At 44.7% G+C, this 13,770-nt stretch overlaps 1 protein-coding gene across 2 annotated transcripts in view; it reads right to left on the bottom strand.

The window, feature by feature from the left end:
• Nucleotides 1–3,363: 3,363 nt before the first annotated feature.
• LIN54 (lin-54 DREAM MuvB core complex component) overlaps nucleotides 3,364–13,770 on the bottom strand; it is a 78,617-nt gene continuing 68,210 nt past the window's right edge. For both annotated transcript variants that reach the window (XM_075352398.1, XM_075352399.1), the window contains exon 14: nucleotides 3,364–7,411. In XM_075352398.1, coding sequence (XP_075208513.1) covers nucleotides 7,210–7,411 — 202 coding nt within the window. In that variant the 3' untranslated portion in view covers nucleotides 3,364–7,209. The remainder of the gene's footprint in view (nucleotides 7,412–13,770) is intronic.

Here is a 13,770-nt window from a genome sequence, read left to right as displayed (position 1 = left end):
GTACAATCCGTGCCTTGCTGCATGATTTGTCTGCAGAAGTGTGGCATTTGGGCATCACTCTGGGGTAGACTCGGATGTGGCAAAATGTACAAGCTTACTCCTGATTTAATAGGGGAAACCAGATATTACATCCCCATCTACTTTTAAGAGACTTTCCCCTACAACCTCTAGGTTGTAATACTTTTTGCCAATTACTATCATTAAAGAAAGAAAACAAACCAAACATTTACTCTCCCATCATTCAGCCTTCAGCAGTGATTGGAAATACAGGTACACAGGAGTAACGTGGGAGAATTAGTCGCAGGTAAGTCACAGCACGCTGATAACCTTTATTGGAAATTAAAAAAATAAATGTCGACTACAACAAAACATGGTGGAGTGTCATGCGTTTCAAACCTGGCAGTGTAAGGCTGCTTTCACACCTCCGGTTTTTCCTGTGCGGCACACTCCGGCACTTTGCAGGAAAATCGCAACCGTTTTTTTTTGCTGCCGGTTGCGATTTTCCTGCATAGACTTTAATTAGTGCCGCATTGTGCCGCATGGCCTTGCGTTCCATCCGTTTTTTGCCGCATGCGGCAGATTTAGCCGATGCGGCGGCCGGATGGAACGTTGCCTGGCACGTTTTTTTCGTGCGGCAAAAAAAAACAGCATCGCGCCGCATTCGGCCGATGCGGCGCATTTTTCAATGCATGCCTATGGCGGCCGGATGCGGCGCGATGCGGCAATAACCGCATCCGGCCGCCGCATGCGGTTTTTGCCACTGCGCATGCTCAGTAGCATGCCGCAAGCGGCAAAAACCGGACTGGCCGCAAAGGAAAAACTTATGCAAAGGATGCGGTGTTTTCACCGCATCCGTTGCATAGCTTGCACAGCCGGATTGAGCCGCAGGGCTCAAACCGGATGTGTGAAAGTAGCCTTATGCTCCCATCCACCATATTTCTTCACAGTTTATTGAAAGAAATAATTTAAATGTACAAGTTTGATTTTTTGGGAAATTATTTAAGTAAAACATTTACCTTTTGACTTTGCCAAGTAAGTATCGGCTCCATTATACACAATAGAGCAGAACCTAATCCAATCTGGGAGGCGTGTATGTAATATATATCATTTGCAACCACTCCGGGGCACCTAAGAGATTGTCCAATAATGGACATATTTTACAGCTGCTCCCTGCCAAGACATGCAAGACTATCCTCTATAACAACAGAAAAAGCCAGCATGCAATAATATTAGAAACCACAAAGACTACAGAATAGTATAAATGTTTATTTCTGTGATTTATTTTGCTTTGTACAATATAGAAAGTATCTTTTCGAAGTTCTAGTAAATATAAATTTCTGTTCTACTTTTCGATGTACACAGAACTAGAAAAAGACAAGGTTTTCCCAAATATTCAAAGCAGAAAGAGCAATGGCATGGAAATCTGGGCAGCGGTGTAATGTTACGGGAAGTCTGTAGGGCTTAAGCTAGCTGTCCATGGCCACTTAATGTGAGCGTTCATGATCTGCCACCATCACTGTACAGAAAGGTGTAAATGTAGAATGTTTCCCATGGGAAAAATGATTCCAATAGTAGAATTTATTTTTTCTTTTACATAACAGATTTTGAAAAGTGTCATCATAAATAGATGGGAGCTACACTGCAATTGCAGCCCGGTGCTTCCAAACCCCCCAACATTAAGGGGACATCCCCTAAATGTCGCATGCCAGTGTGTCACCTATTTATGCTCCTCATCTAATCCAAAAAGCTGGGGTTAAACCCAATATCTTCTATTATGAAGAACAGACACCTTCTCTTACAACCTTGAATTTATTAACCTCAATTATTAAAGAGAACATTTGGTTATATGAAGTGTCATAAGTAATGTGAGAACATGGGAATTTTGGGGGGACATGAGTGGCTCATGCAAGATAAGGTTGGTGCAACTTTAATCACTCCACCTAAAAACTTAATTTTGGTGCAAAAATTATCTAAAACTCTTAAAAAGAAAATAGGTTGAGGACATGTAGAATTATTTTCTATAGAAAATAAAAAAAAAACTAAATTGTATAATGTACTTAGTTTAACAAAACAACTTTGACACAGTAATTCTTACTATTGCCTGTGTAGGACGATATCACGTACGCATACTTTGCCCAATCTACATTATTACACCTGGGAACAAAGGTCGATAGTTTTTCTGGCACACGTCCGCCCTGTAGGTGTTATGTGGATCTATGAGCAGACGGATGGCTTGAGAGAAGCTAGAATAACTTATCCCAGCTTTTCCTTGGATGTGGAGTTGAGAGACGTGATTCATTCCTACTATGCTTTACATCACACTAGCAACTGATCACAGTGTAATGGAGACTCCCAGCAGACTCCTCACCCCTATTAGAAAACAATGGCTTCTGCGTGCAATGTATCTGAGGGTTAGATCCGGTAGAGAGGCTATGATACATGTATGTATCGCTGCGTGGTTTACAATTAGAAACATTTAGGCTATGTGCGCACTAGAAAATGGACCCTCTGGCAGAATACCGCACCCGCGTTTTTGCTGTGGGTTGGTCCTAGCGGGTTTTTTACCATTATCTATGGTGAAAACCACAGGTACCTGCAGAAAAGAAGTGACATGCACATTCTTTTTGCTGCAGAAATTCTGCAGCAAAACCTGTAGGTGAAAAAAAACGCAGCGTGCGCACACCGTTTTTTATTTTTTTTTATTTACCATAGGTTTTGCTACGGAATGACTGCATAAAGTATCTGAATCTGCAGCAAATCCGCAGCATAGGCCCTGTGCGCACGCTGCAGTTTATGCTGCGGATTTGCTGCATATTCAGATACTTTCTACAGTCATTCCGTAGCAAAACCTATGGTACATAACAAAAAAAAAATGGTGTGCGCACGCTGCAGTTTAACGGTGAATTTTTCATATCCTTCTGGAAAACGGTAGAAACGTTAACACCTGTACCATAGCCACATCTCTATCACTAACTAGAATCCTACCTTCAAACTGAGCGGCAGTCCATTATAACATAAGTGATAAGTTGCACCATTATCTTGGCTAGATTCAAAAGTGATTCCCATTTATTGTATTGTTATACTTACATGCGATGGCAAATAAAAGATCTATTGAGAAACATCCCCCCCATTCTGACTAGTAAGGCACCTTTAGAAAAAGACATTGTGGTGCAGGTGTTGAAGGGAATCTGTCAACAGGTTTTTAACACCCCATCTGAAAGGAGCATCATGTAGGGCTAAAGACCTATTCCAGCAATGTGTCACTGGGATTCTTGCTACAGTTTTGATAAAATCCCTGATTTATCTTCTGCTGATCTACCAATTATTTGAATACTGTGCTCTGTATAACCCCGCCCACTCCACTGATTGATCTCTTTTTGCACAGTGTAATCGGTGGTGCTACAGCTGTCTATGCACAGTGTACACAGAAAGCTGCCTGCCAATCAGTGGTAGTGCAGGATTACAATGAGCTCATAAATAAGGAGGACCATTTAGTGGCAGCTTTACTAGAACTCTAGTGATAATCTACTGCTGATAACTGATTTTATGAAAACTAAAAACAGCCAAGTAAGAGACAAATCCCTAGAATCATGGTCTCTACCCTACCAACCTAGTGACAGATTGTTTTTTAATTGTTTGTGTTGCTACGCTTACAGTTAATGGTACAATTCTTTGCTAAAATGTTTTGGAATCAGAGATGTTTCAATCTATGGGGTGTAGGTGCTGAGCCCCCCTACTGATAGCATGGAGTGGAGGGAAGCATTTCTCAGCCTCAGATTCCAACTGATCAAATCTTCTGAAATGGCAATTATTTTTTTTTTTATTTATTTTGTTTTTAAATGATAGTCACCCTTTTAAATTTTAAAAGAAACCCATTATGTAAAAAAAAAAATGCTATTAACCTGCAGATATGGTGTAATATGCAAGTTAATAGCATTCAAAAGTTGTCTGTCTGCTGCACTGAGGCTACCTGGAGGAAATTAACTTTATTTCTCCCAGCAGCCTCTGGCTTTCAGTCATAGAGGTGCGGCTTTAGCGACCACTCAGAACATGCAGAGCTGCGGCTGCATCAGTACAGTGCCAGGACGTGGTGCAGAGCGGTGACTAAAGCCACGCCTCTATGACTGAAAGCCGGAGAAATACAGTTCATAATGATTGCTGTCCTGGAGGCTGCATTCACACTTTGTGGCTATGTTGCAACCAAAACCAGCACCAACTAACGCGCGGTTTGCCTAAGCATCTTGAACCTTTGGGCTTTGTTCCACTAAGTATTTTTTTTTTGTAAGGGACAATATTTTGAGAGAAAAAAAATCCATATACTAGGAATAGAATTAGTTGCACCTTAATTTCACAAGCCAGAAAGTCAGTATACATAATCTACAACTGCATTTTAAAATTCACATTTTCTGCACAAAGTATTAAATACACATCACAAATGGTGCAAAAGTGGGAGATAAGCACAGACTATGTACAGTACTAAGATTTGTGACTCTACAAAACACATACACAATGCAAAACCCATGGGATAATCTACACACTAGTTTACATTTATACAATTTTAACATATAGAAAGCTAGAACACAACATGATGAGAGAAATGCGAGAGCTACCAGGAGAAATTTCCCTTTCACTTCCCAGGAGGGCTGATGAGCTCAGAAGCCAATGCAGACATGGAGGTTGTGGGTTTGTAGACAGAAGGTTTCCAATATTTGGGTAATAGGTGCTCGTGTTCTTCAAGCTACATTACAGGAAAACGTCAACAAATTGGTCATGTTTTAATACAAGAACCATCAGAAGACATGATAACATGAGGACAGGCCTTTCTTGCTCTAGTGAGGACACTGCCCCAATTAAAGATATTTTTCTGATACATACTAACAGGAATTATAGAAAGTTATATAAAAGAGAATAGAGGATTGGTGATAATTTGCTGATCACTAAGGGCCCAAGCATTGGGAGCCCCTCCGATCCCAGGAACAGAAATGCCTTATTAAAAGAGAGTGGTGACCAAAGCATTACCTGGCTAATAGTCCAATATACAATGCTTCAAACCTCATTTATTGGGTGCCAGAGGTCAAAACCTCCATCAGTTCTCTTTAAATTCTGACACTAATTTTTACATTTATTTCTCTGGTCAATATTCAAGAACCAACATAATCATCTTCATCCCATTGGGCTCCATAGGGAGTATTCATATGCAGCTAACATTTACTTTTTGCAACTATTTCAGTTATCGGAATGGGGACTGCAGAAATTCATGCACATGCTGTTAATACAACCCCATTCAGATGTATGCTGTGCCGCATGTTAATATACCATAAAGCTCTAAGCGGACTCCATGTGCAGCAGTGGCTAATCTATCTGATTGTACAAGGGGACTACTCTAGTCAGACAAAGATCCTTCCTGCTTCTACTCCTAATTTAACATTTAAAGGGAGCCTGACACTGATAAATGCTGCTCAATCTATAGGCAGCATATATCAGACACTTGCTGTATGATTTCAGGCGGGTATGTATGGGAAAAACATACTTTAGGCTGCTTTCACACCTCCGGTTTCTGCAATGCGGCACACTCCGGCACTTTGCAGGAAAAACGCAACCGTTTTCTTTTGCTGCCGGTTGCGATTTTCCTGCATAGACTTTAATTAGTGCCGCATTGTGCCGCATGGCCTTGCGTTCCGTCCGTTTTTTGCGGCATATTTAGTCGATGCGGCGGTCGGATGGAACGTTGCCTGGCACGTTTTTTCGTGCAGCAAAAAAAACCGCATCGCGCCGCATTCGGCCGATGCGGCGCATTTTTCAATGCATGCCTATGGCGGCCGGATGCGGCGCGATGCGGCAATAACCGCATCCGGCCGCCGCATGCGGTTTTTTCCACTGCGCATGCTCAGTAGCATGCCGCAAGCGGCAAAAACCGGACTGGCCGCAAAGGAAAAACTTATGCAAAGGATGCGGTGTGTTCACCGCATCCGTTGCATAGCTTGCACAGCCGGATTGAGCCGCAGAGCTCAAGCCGGATGTGTGAAAGCAGCCTTAGAGGCCACTAGGGATCGAGCCACTAGGCTTCTCCCTGCCTGCTGCCCTGGAGAGACCTATCATGAGCAGCAGGTGGGGAGAAGCCACTAGGGACGGCTAGATCCCTGATGGAGACTCTAGTATATTTTTCTCTTAAACGTCGCAGAGCTCCTGGCTTAGATCATGATGCCCGTGTATCACCTGGCAGGTTCCCTAACTGATCCATGCAGAGTTTTGTTCTGTGAAGGTTCCTAAAGCAAACTGCTGCCCGATAACTCAAGTGTCAAAGAAGAGGACCACATTGGATCAATTATGTATCACTTTGGCAGTGTATATGAGAACTCCTCTCATTCTGCCATGGGTCCTGTATGATATTTTCGTTTGTAATACAATAAATATTGCCAATGTAAAATGACTTCCAAACTTAATTATTCTAAGATATTCTACTGGCTACCATTATCTTAACAGGAAGCGGACTATCATCTTACTTAGTCTGTCCTATAAAGTTCTAGCACTGATCTCTCTCGCTCGCCACCCTCAAAATATATTTCACTGGATATAATCCAAACGAACACGCCCAATGTCCAAACTAATATAGGGATTTAGAGGAAAATAAAAGGTTAATAGCAGTTATTATAAAAGTAGTCCATGTGTAGTACACCGTATTCAGCTCCTTTAGCTTCTGCCATGGAAATAGCAGCGTCCTCTAGGACCGTCAGCCACCCGTTCTGATGTTACATCTCTTACTTCCTCCACCCGTCAGCGTCCATTAACATGGTGTCGAAGCGTTAACATGAGCACAGCAATCTGCACAGCATTGGGAACTTACCACTCCAGACCGAGAAACAGAAACGGACGATTATAAGACACTCAGTGATTGAAAACAAACATTAAAATACTTGATCAAATCAGGAAACCGTAACAAGGAAACAAAGAGAACGAAATCTGGGAGGAAGGAAGGGAGGTCGTCATCTGTACATGAGTTAAGAGACAACTGCTAGGGTTAAAAGTAGTTTCTGATAAAATCTATTTTTCTGTTGCTATGTACATTGAGAACGTCACAGTCTGGGAAGAAGAATTCTGTGTCATCCGCACACCGTGGTCTTCAGTACTCGGTGGCAGCGGTTTCCATACTCTCTGTGAAAGCGCTCTCTTCCAGCCACAATCACAGGTGCCAGTCCATGCGCCTCATGTTCAACAACTCATAGGACAAGGGTCACTTTTTGCTTTTCCTGCAGAGTTAATTACTCTCATTAAACAACGGCCAAACTCCTCTAATATCATCCGCTCCGTGGCAGCTTTGGACTTCGAGAGCTTTTCTCCTTCCTCGGCCTGGGTTAGAAGACATGCACATGTAGCCTCAGCGACTTCCTTTGTGACGAATGTGAACGGAAGCCTTAAAAGAATGCAAGGGTCATTGTAAGCAGAACATTAAAACAAAACGTTATATACATGTGTACACATGACCTGACTGCCAGGCCCTTCAATGTAGATGTGAAGGAGAACCTGTCGTCTGATTCATGTTGCCAAACGTAACCCAGCATGCATCATATTCTGGCTGTGTGATTGCATAGCTCGAATTCCAGGTTCCCTTTAAAGCTACAGCTATACTCTTGTAAACATTTAAAGGGAATCTATCACCTACTCACGTGCGGGGCGGTCCAGTCCGATGGGCATCACTGGTCTTAACCCGGTGCCTCCTCTCTTCTTGCAGTTGCCGTCCTCCTTCCCCGCTTCTTGTGGATAACGCACGCGTCCATCATCCACATCGTCATCCACACAGAGACCTCCATTGTGCTTTCCCTGCGCCTGCGCATTAAAGTACTTTACTGTGCAAGCAGCAGGCAGAAAGAAGTGCGCATGCGCAAGAAAAAACTGTGTGGATGACGTAGGACGCATCATCCACGTGAAGCAGAGAGGACGGCGATTGCAAGAAGAGAGGACAAGTGACAGTTAGTAGGTAACCGGCCCTCTTTATTTCCGATAAAAGGTTTGGGGTTTTTTTTTTTTAGCTTTTACACAAAAAATTTTTCTTAAAAAATGAGGTTTTCCCACGATTTGCAATAATAAAAACAAGTTCCACAATTGGGTGTATTTAACCCAATCACGCCCTATGACATACCGATACATGTGTGTCCCTTTAAGGGTATGTGCGCACGTTGCTTTTTACCTGCTTTTTTGCTGCTTTTTCTTCTGCGCTGTTTAATGCCAAAATGGATGTGTTCTTCTATTCAAGCAAAGTCTATGGGAATTTGGGTTTCTTGTTCACACTATGTTGTTCAAAATGCTGCCTTTTTGTGGCAGAACTTTGGTCAAAAACTCAGCTTTGCAGTGCAAAACCCAAATGGCAAAAACAATTGACATGTTGCTTCTTTGAAAAGCTGAGTTTTTGACCAAAGTTCTGCCTCAAAAAGGCAGCATTTTGAACAACATAGTGTGAACAAGAAACCCAAATTCCCATAGACTTTGCTTGAATAGAAGAACACATCCATTTTGGCATTAAACAGCGCAGAAGAAAAAGTAGCAAAAAAGCAGGTAAAAAGCAGGTAAAAAGCAACGTGCGCACATACCCTAATACCGGCTCGCCACGTATTTCCCAGATCCACCAACACCTGTTAACTAGTTAAATCCTGCTGGCAATCTCTAACAGCGGGATTTAACGTGTGTCGATGAGGAGTGCGTCATTCCCCACCCCAATTGGCGGTCGCATGAGATCAGCATTTCTGCTTTACTGAGCGGTACTGAAGTATTGCGCTGTACAGCAGAAGCGATCAGACTATATCAACTTCAAGTCCCCTAAAAAGACTAGTAAAAACAAGAAAAAGTGTTAAAGGGCGTAACAATAAAAAAATCGAAACGACTGAATTATATTGCAATAAAAGGCCATGAAAGCATTGCGTCTAACAAAAATTGTATGATTAAAAAAAGTGAGCGCTAATAAGCCATCACACAGCCCCAGATCTCAAGAAATTAGAACGCTACGGGTGTCGGAAAATGGCGACAAAAGCGCAATTCTTTATTTTTTCACCACTTAAATAAAAAACAAAAACAAACAAACAAAAAACTATACTTTTGGTATCTACAAACTCATACTGACCTGGATAATCATACTGTCAGGTCAGTTACGATCAGCTACATCCATTACACAGTACATAGCTGAGACACATATATAAGATCTCAGCACAAGAAAAAAAAAATTTAAACCCATCCAATTGTGGAAATTATTATTATTCCAAGATTTATTGATTAAAACAAACATTAAAATTAACTTTGTTAGAATCTCATTAACATTTTTAACCAATTACCAATCCTCTGCTGCTCAAGGTCTCTGGCACTGTCTTTCCACGAGTCTTGGCTGCAGTGGTGCCCTGCTCGTCTACATACATACCATCGCACCCGATCACAGGCCTCAGTGTCTTGTCTTACTTGCTAAGGCCAGTAATTGGGTGTAGTTGTGGCATGCGTAGATAGGCTTATGATCACCGTGACCTGATCAGAAAGCTCCACACATGAATTTGGCAAGTGTTGTGTATCTTAACCCCTTCACGACCATGGACGGATCTTTCCGTCATGGATCGTGTCCCGGTAAGCCCCGCCCCCTGCCGCGGGCAGGCGGCGTGGATCGGCACACATATCAGCTGTTTTCAACAGCTGACATGTGTGCCTACATGTTCCGAGTGGAATCGCATTCCACCCGGAACATTAACCCCTTAGATCTCGCTGCCAAAGTCTGGCAGCGAGATCTATATGCGCGCGGCCATGTTTTCTACTTACCGCCGCCCCCTCCGGACGTCACGTGAGTGATCACGTGACGTTCGGTGGTTGCCATCGTAGCACAGGGTCATGTGATGACGCCTGCTGGTACGAAGTTTCACTTTCATTCTTCCTCGGCACGGAGCAGAGGAAAAAAGAAAGTGACTATTTCTGCTGTTTACAGCGGTATAGCTGTGATCAGCAGATAGCGATCAGCAATCGGATTGCTGATCGCTATAGCCCCCTAGGGGGACTAGTAAAATAAAGTAAAAAAAGTAAAAAAAAAGTTTTAAAATATTAAAGAAAAAAAAAAAAAAAAAAAAAACCTAAAAGTTCAAATCACCCCCCTTTCCCCCCATTGAAAATTAAAGGGTTAAAAAATAAATAAATATACACATATTTGGTATCGCCGCGTTCAGAAATGCCCGATCAAAATATAAAATCAATTAATCTGATTGGTAAACGGCGTAGTGGCAAAAAAATTCCAAACGCCAAAATTACATTTTTTGGTCGCCGCAAGTTTTACGCAAAATGCAATAACAGGCGATCAAAACGTAGCATCTGCGCAAAAATGCTACCATTAGAAACATCAGCTCAAGACGCAAAAAATAAGCAGTCACTGAGCCATAGATCCCAAAAAATAAGAACGCTACGTGTTTCGGAAAATGGCGCAAAACGTACGCCACTTTTATTGGACAAACTTGTGAATTTTTTTTAACCCCTTAGATACAAGTAAATACATGTTTGGTGTCTACAAACTCGCACCGACCTCAGGCATCATACCTATACATCAGTTTTACCATATAGTGAACACCGTGAATAAAACATCCCAAAAACTATTGTGCCATCACACTTTTTTTGCAATTTTTCCACACTTGGAATTTTTTTGCTGCTTTCCAGTACACCATATGGTAAAACTTATGGTTTAATTTAAAAGTACAACTTGTCCCGCAAAAAACAAGCCCTCATATGGCAAGATTGACGGAAAAATAAAAAAGTTACGGCTCTCGGAAGAAGGGGAGCAAAAAAAAAAAACGCAAAAACGGAAAGTGCCCCGGGGCTGAAGGGGTTAAAAGTTGTGCGCCAATTTTTTTTTATTTTTAAACAACTTAACGGCAAAAGCATTTCAGATGCAGTGTCACAACCCTGCCATGAGTTGTGCCAGGTACTGCAACTCAGTCCCATTGAAGTGATTGGAACTGAGCTGCGACACCAGACACTACCCAAGTTTCCCATCCACGGTGCTTGTACAGTACAACACAGCATTTCGGATGCAGTAAAAAAAAAAGAGAATTTTGTTTACTTACCGTAAATTATTTTTCTTATAGTTCCGTCTTGGGAGACCCAGACCTTGGGTGTTTAGCTTCTGCCTCCGGAGGACACACAAAGTACTACACCTAAAAGTGTAGCTCCTCCCTCTGAGCTTATACACCCCCTGGTGAGCCAGTCCCAGCCAGTTTAGTGCAAAAGCTGAAGGAGAATAGCCACCCACAAGTAGAACAGAGCAAAAGCCGGAACAACCGGAGACTCTGTCCACGACAACAGCCGGTGAAAACACGCGGAACAAGGAAATTGCCAACAGGCAACAGGGAGGGTGCTGGGTCTCCCAAGACGGAACTATAAGAAAAAGAATTTACGGTAAGTAAACATAATTCTCTTTTTCTTTATCGTTCCTTTGGGAGACCCAGACCTTGGGACGTTCCAAAGCAGTCCCTGGGTGGGAATAAACAGAAAAACTAAGAAGTAGGCTGAACGTAACTTCACAAATGGGCGACCGCCGCCTGAAGGATGCGTCTGCCCAAGCTCGCATCTGCCGAAGCATGAGCATGCACTTGGTAGTGCTTCGAGAAGGTATGCAGGCTAGCCCAAGTGGCAGCCTGACAGACTTGTTGAGCCGTAGCCTGGTGCCTAAAAGCCCAAGAGGCACCGACAGCTCTGGTCGAGTGTGCTTTGATCCCCGGCGGGGGAGGCGCCTGCGTTCTCTAGTAGGCGTCCGAAATGGTCGACCTAATCCAACGGGCTAAGTCGGCTTAGAAGCAGGGAGGCCCTTGTGCCGACCTGTGGTTAGCACAAAAAGAGAGGTGCACCGCCTAAGCGCAGCGGTGCGAGACACATAGATCCGGAGAGCACGCACCAGATCTAGAGTATGTAGAGCTTTTTCAAAGCGATGAACAGGGGCAGGACAGAAGGAAGGTAAGGTAATGTCCTGGTTAAGGTGGAAGGGAGAGACCACCTTAGGAAGAAAGTCCGGAGTCGGACGGAGAACCACCTTGTCTTGATGAAAGACTAAAAAAGGTGACTCCGAGGAGAGCGCAGCCAAATCAGAGACTCTCCTGAGAGAAGTTATGGCAACCAGAAAGGCCACTTTCTGTGAAAGACGATACAAAGAAACCTCCCTAAGAAGCTCAAGGTCTTCTGCAAGACCGTGAGAACCAAGTTAAGGTCCCAGGGGTCCAAGGGCCGCCGGTAAGGCGGAATGATGTGAGACGCGCCCTGCATGAAGGTGCGGACCTGAGCCAACCGAGCGAGAGGCCGCTGGAACAGAACTGACAGAGCCGAAACTTGTCCCTTGAGAGAGTTGAGGGACAGTCCTAGCTGCAGACCGGACTGTAGAAAAGACAGAAGAGTCGGCAAGGAAAATGGCCAAGGAGGATGGCCGGTAGAGCGACACCAGGACAGGAAAATTTTCTAAGTCCTGTGATAGATCTTAGCGGAGGAAGACTTGCGCGCCCGAGTCATAGTGGAGATGACTTCAGGGGGGATACCAGAAGCCGTCAAAATCCAGGACTCAAGAGCCACGCCGTCAATTTGAGGGCCGCAGAATTCGGGCGGAAAAACGGACCTTGCGAGAGTAGATCTGGACGGTCCGGGAGATGCCACGGCATCTCTACGGACAGTTGGAGCAGGTCCGGATACCAAGCTCGCCTGGGCCAGTCCGGTGCAATGAGGATGACTCGACGGCCCTCCATTCTGATCTTGCGCAGGACTCTGGGCAAGAGAGCTAGAGGGGGAAACACGTAGGACAGACGAAACTGGGACCAGTCCTGAACCAGAGCATCCGCGGCGAAGGCCTGAGGATCGTGGGAGCGAGCCACGTAAACAGGAACTTTGTTGTTGTGACGGGATGCCATTAGGTCCACGTCCGGAGTGCCCCATTTGCGGCAGATCGACTGAAATACTGCCGGGTGCAGGGACCACTCGCCACCGTCCACGCTTTGACGGCTGAGATAATCTGCCTCCCAGTTGTTCACGCCTGGGATGTGGACTGCGGATATGGTGGACCTGGAGTCTTCCGCCTATTGAAGAATGCGTTGTACCTCCATCATTGCCAGGCGGCTGCGTGTCCCGCCTTGATGGTTGATGTAGGCAACCGCTGTCGCGTTGTCTGACTGGACTCGAATGTGCCTGCCCGCCCGCAGGTGGTGAAATGCTAGGAGAGCTAGAAACACGGCTCTGGTTTCCAGCACATTGATTGAAAGGTCTGACTCGGACGGAGTCCAAGTGCCCTGTGCTCTGTGGTGGAGACATACCGCTCCCCAGCCGGATAGACTGGCATCCGTGGTGAGAATCACCCAGGACGGGGCCAGGAAGGAGCACCCTTGGGACAGGGAGAGGGGCCGAAGCCACCACTAAAGAGAGCTCCTGGTCCGTGGCGACAGAGCCACTAACTTGTTTAAGGAGGAAGGCCGCTTGTCCCAACAGCGGAGAATGTCCAGCTGCAGGGGGCGCAGATGGAACTGGGCAAAGGGAACAGCCTCCATGGACGCCACCATTTGACCCAGCACCTGCACCAGACGCCTGAGGGTATAACGGCGGGGCCTCAGGAGAGAGCGCACCGCCAACTGGAGTGACAGCTGTTTGTTTAAGGGCAACTTCACAAGTGCCGACAAAGTCTCGAACTGCATCCCTAGGTACGTGAGACTCTGGGTCGGAGTCAGAGTGGATTTGGGAAGATTGACAAGCCACCCGAATTGGGCTAGAGTGGCGAGAGTGAGCGAGACA

The sequence above is a fragment of the Anomaloglossus baeobatrachus genome, chromosome 1 (assembly GCF_048569485.1).
Source record: "Anomaloglossus baeobatrachus isolate aAnoBae1 chromosome 1, aAnoBae1.hap1, whole genome shotgun sequence".
Classification (NCBI taxonomy): domain Eukaryota; kingdom Metazoa; phylum Chordata; class Amphibia; order Anura; family Aromobatidae; genus Anomaloglossus; species Anomaloglossus baeobatrachus.
Note: the sequence above shows the minus strand (reverse complement) of the source record. Positions and strands in the feature narration are given on the sequence as shown.